At 51.8% G+C, this 18,426-nt stretch overlaps 5 protein-coding genes across 5 annotated transcripts; 3 read left to right on the top strand and 2 right to left on the bottom strand.

Moving 5' to 3' along the window:
• Positions 1-166: 166 nt before the first annotated feature.
• PSV08DRAFT_388706 (uncharacterized protein) lies at positions 167-12,065 on the top strand (the record flags this gene model as incomplete). The annotated part of the gene is made up of 5 exons (XM_066093491.1): positions 167-221; positions 308-465; positions 515-1,027; positions 1,073-11,035; positions 11,093-12,065. 5 exons carry the CDS (start codon positions 167-169, stop codon positions 11,780-11,782), a joined length of 11,379 nt encoding a protein of 3,792 aa, XP_065949349.1. The 3' UTR covers positions 11,783-12,065.
• Positions 12,066-12,616: 551 nt separating this feature from the next.
• On the bottom strand, positions 12,617-13,331 carry PSV08DRAFT_289248 (kinase-like domain-containing protein; the record flags this gene model as incomplete). The annotated part of the gene is made up of 1 exon (XM_014226520.1): positions 12,617-13,331. The coding sequence occupies exon 1, from the start codon at positions 13,307-13,309 to the stop codon at positions 12,620-12,622; it is 690 nt and encodes a 229-aa protein (XP_014081995.1). The 5' UTR covers positions 13,310-13,331.
• A 979-nt stretch (positions 13,332-14,310) lies between these two features.
• Positions 14,311-15,036, top strand: PSV08DRAFT_361351 (uncharacterized protein; the record flags this gene model as incomplete). Its single annotated transcript, XM_014226519.1, has 3 exons — positions 14,311-14,467; positions 14,609-14,886; positions 14,952-15,036. 3 exons carry the CDS (start codon positions 14,311-14,313, stop codon positions 14,982-14,984), a joined length of 468 nt encoding a protein of 155 aa, XP_014081994.1. The 3' UTR covers positions 14,985-15,036.
• Positions 15,037-15,211: 175 nt separating this feature from the next.
• Positions 15,212-16,211, top strand: PSV08DRAFT_388720 (uncharacterized protein; the record flags this gene model as incomplete). Its single annotated transcript, XM_014226518.2, has 1 exon — positions 15,212-16,211. The coding sequence occupies exon 1, from the start codon at positions 15,300-15,302 to the stop codon at positions 16,209-16,211; it is 912 nt and encodes a 303-aa protein (XP_014081993.1). The 5' UTR covers positions 15,212-15,299.
• Positions 16,212-16,273: 62 nt separating this feature from the next.
• Positions 16,274-17,816, bottom strand: PSV08DRAFT_289260 (pyridoxal phosphate-dependent transferase; the record flags this gene model as incomplete). The annotated part of the gene is made up of 1 exon (XM_014226517.2): positions 16,274-17,816. A coding segment is annotated over one exon (1,416 nt), but the record flags the coding sequence as incomplete, so codon positions are not given.
• Between the last annotated feature and the right edge of the window lie 610 nt (positions 17,817-18,426).

An 18,426-nucleotide genomic window follows, 5' to 3' on the forward strand; every position in this document is an offset into this window, starting at 1 on the left:
ACCTGCCGCTGTTCCTATACACAACTGCGCCGTTACCAGAGCAAATGCGCCTGCCTTCTGCCACACCGGCCGCGCAACCCACAGAGTAAACACGACACTGTACGGCGCAGCCTGAGAGGTCTCCAAACAAGGGGAGCAGCAGCTGTGGGCTGCAAACATCCTCATCATGGCGTCTCACAACTTTGAGGCCATGGCCTCCAAACTGGACGACCCTAACTCTGGTAACGAGACATTTTAGACCCGACAGCCGCGATCGCGTGCGATCGCGCATATCAAGAAACTTAAACAGACGCTGACTGTGACACAGATCTGAGGGCAAAGGGCACCCAGGCCATTGAAATCCGGGACAACATCGAGAGCTACTGCCAAGGACCGCAATACAGCGCATTCCTGAACCACCTAGTTCCCGTGTTTCTCAAAATACTCGATGGCAATCCAGTATTCATATCCACATCGCCCGAACAGGTGAGCGCAAAACCCGCCGCCATAAGACAGCCTTCTGACTCAGAAACAGCGGATACGAAACTGCATCCTCGAAATCCTGCACCGCCTGCCCATGAACCCGGCCGAGGCGATCGAACCGCATGCCGCTAAGATTGTGGATAAGCTTATGAGTCTGGTCAAATTGGAAAATGAAGACAATGCGGTTTTGTGCATGAAGACCATTATGGATTTCCAGCGCCACCAGACTAAAGCCCTCGCGGACCGCGTTCAACCTTTCCTCGACCTGATCCAAGAAATGTTTGAGACAATGGAGCAAGCCGTGCACGACACATTCGATAGCAGTGCGCCTGGGTCAACCTCGTCAGGCGTCCCCTCGACCCCGAACAATCACCAGTTTTCGCAATCTCCTCGTCCCAATTCACCAGCAACCACGCTAAGTTCCAGCTCCGCGGGCGATCTTGGCTCCGAGCACCAGCAGACGCGCATGCTGCTCAAGGGAATGCAGTCGTTCAAGGTTCTTGCAGAGTGCCCAATCATTGTGGTATCACTATTCCAGGCCTACCGGAACTGCGTGAACAAGAACGTAAAACTCTTTGTTCCGCTCATCAAAAATGTGCTTTTGCTCCAGGCGAAGCCGCAAGAGAAGGCGCATGAGGAGGCCAAGGCCCAGGGCAAGATTTTTACTGGTGTCAGCAAGGAGATTCGGAATCGAGCCGCTTTTGGCGATTTCATCACAGCTCAGGTTAAGACCATGAGCTTCCTGGCATATCTCCTCCGAGTCTACGCAAATCAGCTGAATGATTTCCTGCCAACATTACCGGATATCGTCGTGCGCCTTCTCAAGGACTGTCCGCGGGAAAAGTCCGGGGCGCGCAAGGAGCTACTGGTAGCTATTCGGCATATCATCAACTTCAACTTTCGCAAAATCTTTCTGAAAAAGATTGACGAGCTACTGGACGAGAGAACCTTGATTGGAGACGGACTTACCGTGTACGAAACCATGCGCCCGCTTGCATATAGTATGCTTGCAGATCTCATTCACCATTTGCGAGATTCGCTTTCAAAGGAACAGATTCGCCGCACAGTCGAGGTGTACACAAAGAACCTGCACGACAGCTTCCCGGGGACCAGTTTTCAGACTATGAGTGCGAAACTGCTTCTGAACATGGCAGAGTGCATCGCAAAATTAGAGCCCAAGGAAGATGCTCGGTACTTCTTGATCATGATTCTCAATGCCATTGGGGACAAATTTGCCGCTATGAACCGCCAGTACCACAACGCTGTCAAACTCTCGGCACAGTACAGCCAACCATCAATTGAGGCGATTGACGAAAATCACATGGCCGTTCAGGACAGCCCCCCAGACTGGGATGAGATTGACATCTTCAACGCGACGCCCATCAAGACATCGAATCCCCGAGACCGAAGTTCTGACCCGATTGCTGACAACAAGTTCTTGTTCAAGAACCTATTGCACGGGCTCAAAAATCTCTTCTACCAGCTGCGAGCGTGCAACCCGGCCAAGATCAAAGAAGAGATCGACCCAGCAAATGCGTCGGCCAATTGGCATGAAGTGTCCTTTGGCTACAATGCCGAAGAGGTTGAGGTTCTCATCAAACTTTTCCGTGAAGGTGCCAAAGTGTTCCGCTATTATGGCACTGACAAGGCGCCTGAGACTCAAGGAATGTCACCAGGAGATTTCATGGGCAACCAGCATATGATGTCGAGCGGCAAAGAAGAGAAGGATCTACTGGAGACGTTTGCTACAGTTTTCCACCACATTGACCCAGCCACATTCCACGAAGTGTTTTCATCCGAGATACCCCATTTGTACGATATGATGTTCGATCACCCGGCATTGCTCCACGTTCCACAGTTTCTTCTTGCTTCCGAGGCCACATCCCCCAGTTTTTCGGGCATGTTGCTACAGTTCCTCATGGATCGGATTGAAGAGGTTGGCACTGCGGATGTCAAGAAGTCATCCATTATGCTTCGCCTCTTCAAGTTGTCCTTTATGGCAGTCACACTCTTTTCTGCTCAAAACGAGCAAGTCCTCTTGCCGCACGTCAGCAAGATCATCACAAAATCTATTCAGCTATCAACGACTGCCGAGGAGCCCATGAACTATTTCCTCCTGCTCAGGTCGCTCTTTAGGAGTATTGGCGGTGGTAGGTTTGAGCATCTATACAAGGAGATTCTTCCCCTTCTAGAGATGTTGCTGGATGTTCTCAACAACCTTTTATTGACGGCGCGCAAGCCTGCAGAAAGGGACTTATTCGTTGAGCTTTCTCTTACGGTACCTGCGAGATTGAGTAACCTTCTACCACATCTTAGCTACCTGATGAGACCGCTGGTCGTTGCTTTGCGAGCTGGATCTGATCTTGTAGGTCAAGGGCTTCGTACTCTGGAGCTTTGCGTGGATAACCTCACCGCGGACTACCTGGATCCTATCATGGCGCCGGTAATCGATGAATTGATGGCTGCTCTATGGGAGCATCTTAAGCCGAATCCTTATAGCCATTTCCATGCCCATACAACAATGCGCATCCTTGGTAAACTTGGCGGTCGCAACCGTAAATTCATCACAGGGCCACCAGAACTCAACTTCAAGCCGTACTCGGACGATCAATCCTCTATCGACATACGTCTCATTGGATCAACCAAAGACCGGGCATTTCCTGCGGCAATCGGAATTGACACCGCAATTGCAAAGCTCTACGAGGTCCCTAAGACACCCGCGGCTAAGAAGTCTGATACATTCCACAAACAGCAGGCCCTCCGCCTCATCACGGCCCACACAAAGCTGCTGGTCGGCTTCGACAGCTTGCCTGAGGACTTTGCACAGCTGGTCCGCCTGCAAGCCAGTGACTTGTGTGCCAAGAAGTTCGATGCCGGTTATGACATTCTTACTGCATCGGAGCGTGAGAAGTCAATCACCAAAAAGAGCGTGGAGCAGGAGACTTTGAAGAAGTTACTAAAGGCTTGTATCTTTGCTGTGTCTATACCTGAGTTGAAGTCTGACGCTGAGGCTCTGGTGAATAACTTGGCGAAGCATTTCACGCTCCTAGAACTTGGAACCCAGTTCGCAACGCTCAAACACAAGACGAAGCCGTTTGATGTCCATTCGGGTGAGGGACCCGTCGTGATCGAAACCGATGTTATTTCGGAAGCTATCGGCGAATCCCTAGCTTCAGAGCATGCTGCTGTGCGCGACGCTGCGGAACAAGTCATCATAACCATGCGCGATGCTACAAAGGCCATTTTTGGAAACGACGGCTCTCTCGACAAGTTTGTTTTCTTCACTGAGCTTTCCAGCACCTTCTGCCACAACTGCCATGCGGATGACTGGTTCATGAAGTCTGGCGGAACTCGTGGTATTGAGATCATGATCAAGCAGCTAGGGCTTCCTCAGACCTGGCTGGTGCCTCGCCACTTCGAGCTTGTTCGCGCTTTGAACTTTGTCATGAAGGACATGCCCATCGATCTGGACTCGAAAACGCGCATTCAAGCTGAGGGTCTTATTCAAGATCTCATCCGGCGATGCCACAAGAAGATCAAGAAAGAAGACTTTGACAAGGGCAACAACATTACGCTAAGGCTTTGCCAGCAACTCGTGGGTGATCTGTCACATATGAACAAAAATGTGCGGGACGCGACACAGAAGGCTTTCCAAGTGCTCTCTGATGTCACTGAACTGAGCGTGAGCGACCTCATCACACCCGTCAAAGATAGGCTCATTCTGCCCATTTGGACAAAGCCACTACGAGCGTTGCCCTTCAGCATTCAGATTGCCTACATCGACGCCATCACCTTTTGTCTGAAGCTTAAGAACAACATCCTCGAGTTCAATGAGCAATTGACGAGGTTGCTTATGGAGTCCCTCGCGCTAGCAGACGCCGAAGACGAACACCTTGCAAGCAAACCCTTTGAGCAAAGGAACGCCGACCACATTATCAATCTGCGGGTAGCCTGTATTCGACTGCTCTCGACTGCGCAGAGTTTTCCTGAGTTCAGCACTACCCCACCAAACCAGACGTTCCTCCGCATCATCGCTGTCTTCTTCAAGTGTCTCTATTCAAAGTCACCTGAGGTCATCGAGGCAGCCAACATTGGACTTTCGGGCGTCATCTCAGCGACGAACAAGCTACCCAAAGATGTGCTTCAAAGCGGACTTCGGCCCATTTTGGTGAACCTCCAGGACCCACGAAAGCTTTCTGTCGAAAACCTTGATGGTCTTGCCCGTTTGCTGAAGCTGCTCACAAACTACTTCAAGGTGGAGATTGGAACACGTCTTCTTGACCATCTCAAGAGCATCGCCGATCAAAACAGTCTTCAGAAGATCTCATTCACCATGATTGAGCAGAACTCCAAGATGAAGATTGTGACTGGCATCTTCAACATCTTCCATCTGTTGCCACCAGCAGCTGCTACATTCTTGAAGCAGATCATCGAAAAGGTCATTGAGTTGGAGAGTGCGCTCAGAAGGACGCATTACAGTCCATTCAGAGAACCTTTGATCAAGTACTTGTGCATGTATCCGAAAGAAGCCTGGGACCATTTTGCCCCCAATCTGAAAGATCATACCCAAGGACGCTTCTTTGCCCAGCTGCTTCAAGACCCGGCGAGCGAGGCCCTCCGCAAGCAGGTCACAGAAGATGTTCCAGGTTTTTTGAATGCCATCAACCCGGAGGGTACTGATAAGGAGAAGTGTCAAGCTCAGCTCAATGGTATTCACATCGCCTATGCTTTATCTCAATGCGAAGAGACTAGCAAGTGGCTTGTTTCAGCCACAGAACTACGCAAAGGACTTTTTGAAGCGGCTCGATCGTTGGAAAAGAAGCTGAGGGCAAACACCCTCGACGCGGAACTGCGCTTGGCAACTGAACAGGCTGGCGACCAGATCATGATCATCTTTACAACGTACCTCAAGCATGAGCCAAGCAGTCTGGATTTCTTCTTTGAACTTGTCGACGCTGTCACATCCGAGGAGTTCAAGGCTTCTCCACGCTTGTTTGACTTTATCTACGAACAAATCATTTCCAGCGACTCTGTGGATTACTGGAAGACAATCGTGAACAAGTGCATCGACCTGTACACATCACGCAATTCGTCACAAAAGACGAAGACTTTCATCTTCCGGCACATTGTCAACCCCATCTTTGCCATGGATGTAAAGCGCAACTGGGAAGCCTTGTTTGACCAGAAAGCCAAGGGTACCAAGTTCATGGACAAAGCCATGACCGAAACCATACATAGCCGGCTTTGGAAGCCACAATCGACACTTGAGCTTTCAGAAGACACTGCGCAGCTTGGTGTGGATCATTCACGCATGGAGCTTCTCCAACTTACCACCCTGCTCCTGAAACACTACCCTGGCATGATCCAAGAAGCCCGTAAGGATGTCATCAAGTTCGCTTGGAACTACATTAAGCTTGAGGATATCATCAACAAGTACGCTGCTTACGTGCTCATCGCCTTCTTCATTGCCGCTTTCGACACACCTGTCAAGATTGCTGTGCAAGTCTATCAAGCCCTGCTCAAAGCACATCAGAATGAAGGTCGTTCACTTGTGATGCAAGCGCTTGAACTGATGGCTCCTGTCTTGAAGAAGCGGATGCCAGTATTGCCTGGGTCAGATTCTAAGATGCCTCGCTGGATTCAATTCCCTCGCAAGATTCTCTCAGAGGAGAGTTCTAATCTACAGCAGTTGATGAGCATCTTCAATTTCTTGGTCCGACACCCAGATCTCTTCTACGAAGGAAGAGAGCATCTGTCGCCCATCATCATTACAGCACTATCCAAAATTGCGCAACCTCCGAATCCCTCGACTGATGCAAAGAAGCTTGCATTGAATTTGATCCGCCTGATCAGGACTTGGGAGGAACGTACAGCAAGTGAGAGTGGGGGCTCATCGGATCGACAGTCAGAGTCACCGCAGGCTGTTAAGAGGCGTGCTGATGGATCGGCCGTGGTTCCAAGTTCAGCACCGAAGGGCTTTGTTGCAGGTGCTCCAATCCGGATGATGTTGATCAAGTATCTTATCCAGTTCATTGCGTACCTGCCAGAGCGCTTCCCCGTTGCTTCGCCGAAACCCAAGGATGCCAATGCCGCCACTCCCAACACCGCGCAACCTGCTGAGATCTGCAGGAAGGCTGTGCAGCTTCTGCATGACTTGCTTTCACCACGACTATGGAACGATCTGGATCTTGATCTTATGCTTACCAAGAAGATCGAGGAGATTCTTCTCACTGAGATGAAGCAGGAAGACAAGGCTGAGGTATTCAATACTCGTATGATCAACACGCTCCAGATTGTGAAGGTCATCGTCAACGTTAAGCCTGATGACTGGGTCTTGCAGCGCATTCCACAGTTTCAGAAGATCCTCGACAAGCCCATTCGATCCGAGAACCCCGATGTCCAAGCCAGCCTTCACGCAACGGACGAATCTGAGGATGGTGCTATGAAACTGAAGCCTATCCTCAAGCGCATTCTAGAGGTAATGCCTGAACCCGTTACTGATGACGAAGGAAACATTGAAGAGTCGCCTTCTACCGAGTTCGTCAACTTCCTCGGTACCATCGCTACTGAAGCACTCTCCAATAGCTCTTATGTCAGCGCAATCAACATCCTCTGGACCTTGTGCCAGAAACGACCCGAGGAGATTGATCAACATATCCCGCAAGTCATGAAGGCATTCCAAGGCAAAATGGCCAAGGATCATCTCGCTGGAAACAGCGGGGTTCCTGGACAACCCGTGCCACCTGCTATGCGCCCTGAAGGGGCCAATCCTCCCACGGATCCTCGCGAGATTGAGATTCAAACAGACTTGGTGCTCAAGACTGTCGACATCTTGGCTGCTCGCATGAACGAACTCGGTGAAAACCGAAGGCCATATCTTAGTGTCCTTGCTTCATTGGTCGAGCGATCGCAAACCAACTCGGTCTGTATGAAGGTACTGGATCTTGTCGAAGAATGGATCTTCCGCTCCACTGAGCCCGTGCCGACTCTTAAGGAGAAGACTGCAGTACTCAGCAAGATGCTGCTGTTCGAACATCGGGCTGATACCTCGCTGTTGACTCGCTTCTTGGACCTCGTCATTCGCATCTACGAGGACCCCAAGATTACAAGGAGCGAGCTGACTGTACGCATGGAGCACGCCTTCTTGATCGGCACCCGTGCACAAGACGTCGAGATGCGTAACAGATACATGGCCATCTTCGACAAGAGCTTGAGCCGTACTGCGGCCAGTCGCCTCAGCTACGTCCTGGCTTCTCAAAACTGGGACACCCTTTCTGACAGCTATTGGCTGAGCCAGGTCATTCATTTGATGTTTGGCTCGGTCGAGATGAACACTCCAGCACAACTTCATTCAGAAGACTTCCGCCTCATGCAACCCAGTACGCTGTTTGGAACGTATGCTCGAGACTCCAGGATTGGAGATGTCATGGTCGATGATGAGCTGGAGAACCTTGTCATCAGCCATCGCCGCTTCTGCCACCAGCTTGCTGATGTCAAGGTCAAGGACATTTTCGAACCGCTCGGACATTTGCAGCACACTGACAGTAACTTGGCACACGATATTTGGGTGGCTTTCTTCCCACTAGCCTGGACTGCACTTACAAAAGACGACCAGAGCGACCTTGAAAAGGGCATGGCAGCTTTGCTCACGAAAGACTATCACTCGCGCCAACTCGATAAACGACCCAACTGTGTTGCAACCATGCTCGATGCTATCGTGCATTCCCGCCCACGGGTTAAGTTCCCGCCTCACATCATGAAGTATCTGGCCCAGACATACAATGCCTGGTACACTGCCGCAGTGTATATGGAAGAATCCGCCATTTCTCCCGTCGTCGATGTCGAAAAACTGCGTGAGAGCAACCTGGATGCTCTGTTGGAGATTTATAGCGGTCTACAAGAAGATGATCTATTCTACGGGACATGGCGTCGGCGTTGCCAATTCATTGAAAGCAACGCTGCTTTATCGTACGAGCAGTGTGGCATTTGGGACAAGGCCCAGCAAATGTACGAGGCTGCACAAATCAAAGCCCGCACATCTGTTCTTCCCTTCAGCACTGGCGAGTATATGCTTTGGGAAGATCACTGGGTTATTTGCGCACAGAAGTTGCAACAGTGGGAGATTCTGAGTGACTTTGCCAAGCACGAGAACTTCAACGATCTCTACCTGGAGTCAACCTGGCGTGTTTTTGATGCATGGCAGAATGCCGAAACCCGCGAACAACTTGATGCGACCATCAAAGCTGTTAGCGATGCACCAACGCCGCGAAGAGTCTTCTTTCAGACCTTCATGTCATTGCTCAAGCTCCACAACAAGCAAGAGTCGCAGCCAGAGTTCCATCGACTTTGTGATGAGTCCATCCAGCTCTCCATTAGGAAATGGCACCAGCTTCCACGACGCATCACCCAGGCACACATCCCGCTCTTGCAGCACTTCCAACAACTTGTTGAGTTGCATGATGCAAGTGTCATTTGCCAGAGTCTTGCTCAGACTACTCAAGTCAACCTGGATGTCAAATCGCAGGAGCTGAAGTTGCTCCTCAGCACCTGGCGCGATCGTCTGCCAAACTTCTGGGACAATATCAACGCATGGCAGGATCTCGTCACTTGGCGCCAACACATCTTCCAGCTCATTAACGGTGTGTACCTGAACCTGCTGCCTCCAAACCAGAACAACGCCAGCGGCAACTCTTTCGCATACCGAGGCTACCACGAGACTGCATGGATTATTAATCGCTTTGCACATGTGGCCCGCAAACACAACTTGCCTGAAGTGTGCATCAACCAGCTTGGACGGATCTACACCCTCCCTAACATTGAGATTCAAGAGGCCTTCCTGAAGCTCCGTGAACAGGCAAAGTGTCACTACCAGATAAAGGCCGACCTCAATAGTGGCTTGGATGTGATTAATAACACCAATCTGAACTACTTTGGTCCGAATCAAAAGGCAGAATTCTACACTCTCAAGGGTATGTTCCTGGCTAAGTTGGGTCAGAAGAACGAAGCGGGTGAAGCTTTTGGCACTGCATTGTATTTTGACATTAAGCTGCCAAAGGCATGGGCCGAGTGGGGACGCTACAACGACATGCTGTTCAAGGAGGAGCCACAAAACCTGGAGAGGGCAGAGGCAGCGCTCAGCTGCTATTTGGAAGCTGCCAGCCAATTCAAGAACGCCAAGTCCAGGAAACTGCTTGGGCGTGTTCTGTGGTTGCTCAGCTTGGACAACCCAGAGCGCAAATTGGCTGAGAAGTTTGAAGAATTCAAGGGTGATACGCCAGCGTGGTACTGGATTACTTACATTCCGCAGTTGTTGAACAGTCTGTCGCGACAGGAAGCTCCTATTGCGAGATCCATTCTTGGGAAACTGGCAAAGACGTATCCACAGGCGCTGTACTGCCATCTTCGCACTACACGAGAAGACATGGCTGTACTCAAGAAGACGCATGAGCAGAAGGAAGCAAAGGAAAAGGCGGCGAAGGCGAAGCAGCAACAGGCACAAGCTTCACCAGCAACGAAACAAGCTTCACCCGAATCCGGCAACCAGGCAGCGGCCGCAGGCACTGATGCCAAGCCTGCAGCCAACGGAACAGCCAACGGTATAGTCAAGACAGAAGGTGCGGCGCAAGGCAGTCCAAAGGCCGGTAACGCACCTGCCCCTGCCGATGCTCCTCCAGCACCAAAGAAGCCATGGGACCATGTCGAGGAGATTAGTGCTATCCTCAAGACGGCTTTCCCTCTACTCGCGCTATCCATGGAAACAATGCTCGACCAGATCCAGAAGAACTTCAAGTGCCCTCCTGACGAAGATGCTTACCGACTCATCGTAGCTCTGCTAAACGACGGGCTGTCTTATGTGGGCCGCCAGCCAAATCTTTACGCACGCGAGATCAAACTGCCAGCATCGACCGAGGCTAACATTACGCGTTTCGCTGAGTCTGTTCTGCCACCGCACATTCGCAAGGCTTTCGAGAAGGACTTTGTCACTAACAAGCCGACAATGTACGAATACATCCAGAAGTTGCGTACCTGGCGGAATCGCTTTGAAGAGAGGCTCGACCGAAGGAAGCTTACTGTGCCGCTTGAGCAGTATACACACCAGCTCAGCGAGTTCCGTTTCCTCAAGTTTGACGATGTTGAGGTACCTGGACAGTATCTGCAGCACCGAGACAAGAACTCCGACTTTGTGCGCATAGAACGCTTCCTTCCCGACGTGGAACTGGTGCGTGGCATTGGCATCTGTCATCGCCGCCTCAGGATTCGTGGCCACGATGGAAGCATTCATCCTTTTGCTATCCAGTTCCCTGCTGCTAGGAGCTCAAGGCGCGAAGAGCGCATTGTCCAACTGTTCCGCATCTTCAACGGTATCTTGGCGAAGCGCAAGGAGAGCCGCAGAAGGAACCTGCAGTTCCATCTTCCCCTTATGATTCCAATCACACCCAGTGTGCGCATGGTGCAAGATGATGCGTCATACATCAACATGCAGGGTATCTACGAGGATTACTGCCGTAAGAATGGCATCAATAAGGACGAACCCATACTCTTTAGCATCGAGAAACTGAGAGCTCTCCAGCCTGTAAGTGTTGGACGTAACACCTTGATTGGCATACAGAAACTAATACAAGCCGAACAGAAAAATCTGGACCATGCTAACAGTATCCGCCTCGAAACCTTTGCTGCTGTTCAAGAGAAATATGTACCTCCAACAGTCATCCAGGACTACTTCCGCGCCACGTTCCCCACATTTGACGACTTCTGGCTGTTCCGTCGCACATTCAGCTACCAGCTTGCCGCTCTCACCTTTATGACGTACGTCATGCACATGAACACGCGCTTCCCACAGAAGATCAGTGTGTCACGTGCCAGCGGTCGGATTTGGGGCTCTGAATTGATTCCCAGCATGGCTGTCGGCAAGCCCATTCTACACAACTCGGAGCCTGTACCTTTCCGTCTGACGCCCAACTTGCAAACAATCATGGGTCCGCTCAATCTCGAAGGAATCTTTGCTCCCAGCGTTATGACTGTGGCTCGATGCTTGATCGAACCCGAGGGCGAGCTAGAAATGCAGCTCAGTATCTTCATGCGCGATGAAATGAACCACTGGTTCACCAGCCAACACAAGGCTAGTCAATTGACACCAGAAGTTCTCAGGGAGAGCGTCCAGAACAACAGCGATTTGGTGGTCAAGAGGGCCAGTGCTATCGGTAGCCTGCCCACTGGAGCTAATCTGCCGGCAAACCAGACTGTTGTCGACCTCGTTGCTGTAGCGGTACATCCGGCCAAGTTGAGCCAGTGCGATCCGCTCTGGATGGCATACTTGTAGGAGACTTGGAATGGGGACATGTGGGTGTATAGGTGTTGGAGGATTTGTTTCATTTTGATCAAGGTTCTTTGATCAAGTAGTGATGGGGATTTTTTTTAGCGTTGGCGTTTTGTCATTATTGGACGGATTGGGGAGACATCGTGTGTATTTTTGGTTTTGGCATGGCGCTTTGCAAGGGGTTTGAGGAAAAACAGGCTTGTTGAGATGCATGGTGGTTTCAATGACCTATCCAATGTGTGTATTGTTTTGTGTTTTTGTATTATTTTTTGAAGCAATCGACCTGTCAAGCATTTAGGAATTCTGTTAGACGTGTAAGATGGATTAAATGTAAACTATAGTCAATACTCATATGTGCACAGGTAGCATATTCCTTCGCAATGCTAGATGTCGTGATGGCTTTCTATGACGCTCTTCAGGCAAACCTTCTCTTGTATATCGGTGGAAGTGCCACGCTACTCCACACTTTGCTTTACTTCTCCTGTCTGTACCACGCAAGTAAAGTTGTGGCACACAAGCTCTGTGTAGCAACTCTCCATTCGGCCCGACCCGGCGCATTTCACGAGCACTAGGCAACCCAAATACTATTACTCCGCAAGTACCTGCCGCTTCCGAGCATCTGCGCAATCTTATCGATCGGTGTGGGTTACTCAGATTAGCGGATGTGATCTAAGATACCCGTATCGAGGTTCGACTTTCGGCAGCTCGGATTCTCCCGAGCCCATGTTCCTTCTCGCGTTGAACGAAGAAAGAGTAGTATGTGTGACGGAATCTCAACAATAGATCCACTTTCATGTATAGATAAATGAATCCTACGCATATACCTACTAAACACGGCATTTAGCCAAAAGCCCATTTAGGCAAAGCAACACCATCGCAGCCCCTCGTCTGCCTCCACACACGATAACCCTCAAACACCAACTTGGGCAGTTCCAGCGGGGAAGGCCTCTGCTCAGGCGTCCGCGCAAGACAAGCCCGCACCGTCTGCGCCAGATACTTAGACCCGGCATACCGTCTGCCCAGCGGCCTATCCGGCAGTAAAAGCCCATCAGGAACCTGCACCATACGCGCAAGACAATGCAAGACGAGTCCCACACTGAAGACATCGCCAAACACACTCGGCTCGCGCTCCGGCGCCTCAAACCGCGGATCCCCGCGCCCCAGCACTCGCGCATGCCGTGAACACTGCTCCTCGCTCGCACGCACGCATCCAAAATCCCCAAGCACAACGCACGGATAAGGCGTATGCGCATCCGCACCCTTACACGCCCTGTCGCGCGTCAAGAAGACATTGCCGGGCTTGATGTCGCCATGCAGCATGGCATCCCAGCCTTGCTTCTTCACCGCAGATTGGCCCCGAATGGCGCGGTACCGCGTCGAGGCGTAATCAGCGCCGGTGCTCAGGTAGCATAGCGCCAGGGCTAGGTGCCAGAAGACGCGCAAGACGAAGCCTTCGTCGGGCAGCCGCGTGGCGTGCGCGTTGAAGCGCAGGATCAGCGTGTCGAGGCTGCCGAGCTCGCAGTGCTGCATGTAGATGGAGATTGTGGACGTAAGACTGCTACGGCTGGATTGGGGGGTCCAGGTGAAGATGGAGACGAGGTGTGGGTGCGGGTTGCAGAGACACATGGCGCGGATTTCGCGTTTGGCGGCGTGGCAGGGGAGGAGGCGCTTTTCGACGTAGACTTTGGCGGTGGGGAGATGCTTGGTTAGGTAGATGCCTTGGTTGTTGGCGCCGGCGTCACCATGGTGGGTTAGTTTCTTGAGGGTTTGGAAGGCTTTTGGAGTGAGGTTTTGGGGCATCCTGGGGCTAGCTGTGTGAGTTATTTGGTAATAGTCCATATATGTGTGTAGTATATGTCTCTTGGGTTATTTCGCCCAGCAGGTAAGGAAGATGCATCTTTCTTTTGAAGTCTGGAGACGGCATGGTGGATTGGTCATGGCAAACGGCCATGTCTACTACTGATGTGATTGATTACGGGCGTTTGGCGAGAACGTGTAAAGGTGGAGAGAGGTACCTGATGACGCTCTACGCATGTACGTCCGTTGGCACCCTACAAGTATATTTACATATCATTCAATTGTCGATTCCCGATCCCCAGAAATGCGATTAACGTTTGACCCCCCTGCTCACCGCCCATGCAACGGTTGCTAGCGCCAAGTGGGACCGACGGGACAACCTGGTTGAATGTACTTAGCGCCAGTAGAGCGCGTATATTCTCATCTGCCGGGAAGCTGGAGTTATCAAACTGGGGTAAATTGCCTGCCGATTGCGGGGTCTATAGACACTAACCCTACAGGCAGTACCCTCGGGTCTTAATCACGGCACCAGGAACCAAGTGGTTGCATGATACTACATTGTGGATGTATAAAGCGTTAGCTACATGCCCATGACTTGTATCTGTTTCGCCCACGCTTCTGCTGGTAATCTAGTAATCCCATAATCCACGTATAAATTTCGGCAACGCTGCTCATTCATCATGCGTTTTCTATACCCTCTTACTACTGCCATCACAACACTTGCACAGTTCGCCATGGCACAAGACGAACCTGTACCGCCGCAGTTAACTCTGCTCTACCGAATGGAGGCTTTGCTCTCACCTCCAATCAATGTTCCGGATATTCCATATGGACAAGCGCGCACTATTATTCCCATTATCGGAGGCACCTTCAAGGGACCAAGACTATCTGGTTAGTATTTCAAGATGCCATCTTGCGAAAGTCAGTGAGAGGAAAGGAGCATGTCCAAATGCCTTGGCTTTTGGACGCCCTCCCCCTTTTGTAGAGAATGAATGACGTCATACGATGCCACAGTTCTAATCTCACATACAGGCAAAATCCTGAACATCGGTGCCGACTGGCTTTTGGTGGACAACGGAGGCAAGTCAAGGCCTGATACGCGTTATGTGCTACAGACAGACGCCGGCGAGATTATTTACATTAAGACTGAGGGTCTGCCGCCAAAAGACAACAGTGCGGGCGCACCATTGATGCTGAGGGGCAAGTTTGAGACGAGCATGAACAACACAGTCGCGTGGTTGAACGATGTCGCCGCCATTGCTGTACTGCGAGGAGGGAAGCCAAACACTGTGCTGATTGATATGTGGGAGGTACGTTGTTTGCCCTTGTCCAAGTTGACTGGAAATGTGCGGACAAAAAGCTGACTTGAAAATAGGCATCGCCGGCTCCAGAGAGCAGCAAGCTGTAAGAGCAATCCAACCGTTGTACATAGTTGAATAAAAATGTAATAAGTGATTCTAGCACGAACTGTGTCGAAACGTAGTTTGGTTTCGAGTAGTATTTCCCAATGCCGAGATGTACGCTTGTGGGCTAGTGGCCGAAAAACTTAGTGGCTCCAGTGTTGTTTTTTGTAGCGCCGACTTCGCTCATTAGCCAGATGTGAATGTCCCTCTTAGACACTTACCAACTAGATATAATTTAGTCACATAGGACTACTACCATTTTACCCTGGGAACTACAACCTGTGAAATCTGAACACCAAAAAGAAAACAAAAAGGAAACAATGGACTCACACTGGCACCTCCTCCCCCCAGACCTACTGGAGCTCCAAATCGGCCAAATCGACCTCCTCCTCGCCATGTACCCCGACGACCTCACCCTCTCTGACGCCGCGCACTCGACCCTCTCCGTCCTGCGCAACGGCGATGCAGAAAAAAGCCAAGAAGCCGTGACTTGCACTCCAAGCATCTCAGCCACCCTGGACCTCTCCATTTCTCCTCCCCCGGAAACAAGTCCACAAGCGAGTCCACAGACCCTCCGCTTACACCTCACCATCCCATTTGCCTACCAAAGCGCCGCTACCACCACCACCACCCCCACAGACCCACCCCCAGTCAAAGTCCGCGTCCAACAACCAACCTGGCTGAACAAGGCCGAAACGCAATCTCTTACGTCTTCGCTGCCAAACCCCGACGACCTGCTCGACACGCTCAATTTGATCCTCGAAAAAGCCAGCGCGCACCTCTCTTCTTCTTCGTCTTCTTCGCCTTCGCCCTCCCCCTCCCCTCAATCATGCTCACCCCTAGTCCGCGCCTGGTTCCTCTTCCCCTCGATAAGCACGCGCTCCAAGCGCCTCGACCTGACGACGCACGCGCCGCGCTACGCCCTCACGGGCTTCCTGTTCGCGGGCAAACCGGGCCTGCTCTGCGTCGAAGGCGCGTCTGCAAATATAGATGCGTACATGCGGTTTATCAAGACGGAGTCTTGGGGCGATATCCCCGCGTATCAGAAGAAGGTTAGTGAGAGGTGGAGGGAGGTTGGGGTGCAGGCGAGGGTGTTTGAGGGGATGGAGGAGATTACGGATGCGGTGGGGGAGAGGAGGGGGGAGAGGGGGATGAGGGGGGATATGGGCGGGTTGGAGGAGTGGTTGGTTAGGCGGGGGGTGGGAGAGGCGTTTGCGAGGGTTTTGATGTAGTGTCATTTGTTTGTTTGTTTTTTCGGGGGGAAGGGTTTACGGGGGAGAAATAGAGGGTGGACTAGAGAAAGATTCTGTTAAATTTCGTTATATCGTCAGAAGTTAAATAAACGCCGTGTATATGATATCTCACTAAATCCCCGACCAGTGTTCAATATGATAAAAGGAAAAAAATAAAAGAGATGAAAATCAGCACATGCCGGTCAAGATGGACATGCCGGCGATGTTGTCTCCTCCCGCCATGGCCGCTTCCTCTTCCTCGAGCAACTTGTCAATCTTGGCCTTGGTCTTGATTCTCCAAAAGTCTTGTGCGCCATCAACAAATCTTGTGCTGATATTCTCTACGTCTTCAGCAGGACAGGCAGCAAAGCACAGCCTAAAGCAGTTGAAGCTATCCTTTTGGCGAATCTGCTCGTTTGCAGCAAACATGCTGCCAGGAGCCACAAGACAGAGGTAGGGCTTGGTTGTCCAGAAGACCCAGAGAGCCCTGGAGAGGCGGGAACGTGGGACTTCTCTGGCGAGAGGGTGGGATGAAAAGTCGAAGCGGACCCATACAAACATGCCGCCGAGTGGGCGGACAAATGTGTACAAGGGCTTCTTCTCGACAACCGTCCAGTCATCTTCTTGGTCGGTGACATCAGCAAGACTCTTGCGGCGTCCGGCCTTGACCAGCTCTTTGCCAGAATCGAGCGTGTCACACATTTTCTGCATGCGTCGCTCGTAGTTGCCCCGCAGGCCCTCGAGCCAGCGCACCCAGCCTTCGACTTTCCAGCCGCTTCCGTCTGCTGCGCCTCCCTTTCCAGGGTCTCTGGACGATTGCGGGCCCATGAGCAATTCTGCAACCATGGCTTGGACGAAACCAGACGGTTGCTGGGTTGAGGTCTCGGTGATACGCACGAGACGCTCGATAAGGGCAGGCTGTGCAGTGATCCAGCCAAGACGGCACCCTGGGGCGACAGTCTTGGAAAAGGTGTCAAGGCGCACCACGCGGCCCTGGTAGTCGACGCTGAGATATGAGGGGATCAGACTATCCAAAAACTCAAAACCTGACGACTTTTGGGGCTCGACGGGGGCGGTTCCGTTGGGCAGTGAAGAGGGGTACTGCAGGTACCAATATGGGTCGTCTTCAACGATGACAATGTCGTACTTTACGCAGAGGGCATAGATTTCGATGCGTCGCTGGACTGAAAGGGTGCCAGATGTGGGGTTCTGGCCAATGGTGACGGTGTACATGATGTGCGGCCGACGACCCTTTGTGAAGTCCCAGTTTTCCAGGACGTCTTGTAGACCGCCTGGGCCGGACACCATCATTCCCTCGTTGTCAATGGCAACAGGTGCAATGTTGAAGCCCCGTGGCTTGGCGGTCTGGATAGCGTTCATGTAGCAGTATGTTTCGCAGAGCAGACCCGGTCGCTCTTCGACGGGGTCATGTTCTGCTGACCACTCGTTGCTGAGGGCAGTCAACGTCTTTGAGAAGCCATCAGTAGAACCACAGGTCAAGAGGATCTCGGGCCCGTCCTTGTATGGAACAAAGGGGTGCAGGTTTTGGCGAGTGAACTGGCGAATGAAGTAGTACAGGGGAGGGTATCCCTGTGCCTGGCCGTATTGCAGCGCTGACTTGAGGTCGATCATGCGCAGAGGGTCCTGCACGTTGGAGTCTTTTGGTACAACCAGACGCGAGGCAGGCAGCTGCTTGGACTTGTTGCGCGAAAAGGCCCAGAATCTATTGTGCTGCGGGGACGGAGGGTCCTCGGGCGGGGGGTCGAGTGGTTTGTTTGGAGTAGGCTGCCATCGGTCGGGGCGAGCGACCTTGGCCTCGAGGGTGTCATATGGGAAGTAGTGATCATCGGGCAGGCCTGGCAGCTGTGAGTAATAGTAACAATGGTTACAGCATAGGTCAGCATGTACCTCCAGCTAATTGAGCAATGCCGGGAATCTGAAAGTATTTGTAGAACTGCTTGACGGTCGAGGCCTCACGGGCCTTTGTGCTGCGTGATAGCAAGTGGGCAAGACTGACTGGGTCTGGAAAAGAGCTTGGGTCGGAAGTGTATGGCGCCATGGTCGAAAGCAGCGCAGCCAGGCGAGCTTTGTAATGGTCTACCGGAAGGAGGGGGCAATGGGGATGAGAGAGGGAGAGACGGGTGGGAAGTCCGAGGACTGGAGGATAAGGGACTGGTGATTAGAAATGTCGGTAGTGACCTCAGCATGTATGCGT

This window comes from Bipolaris maydis (genome assembly GCF_028858645.1).
Source record: "Bipolaris maydis strain C4 unplaced genomic scaffold PSV08scaffold_5, whole genome shotgun sequence".
NCBI lineage: Eukaryota > Fungi > Ascomycota > Dothideomycetes > Pleosporales > Pleosporaceae > Bipolaris > Bipolaris maydis.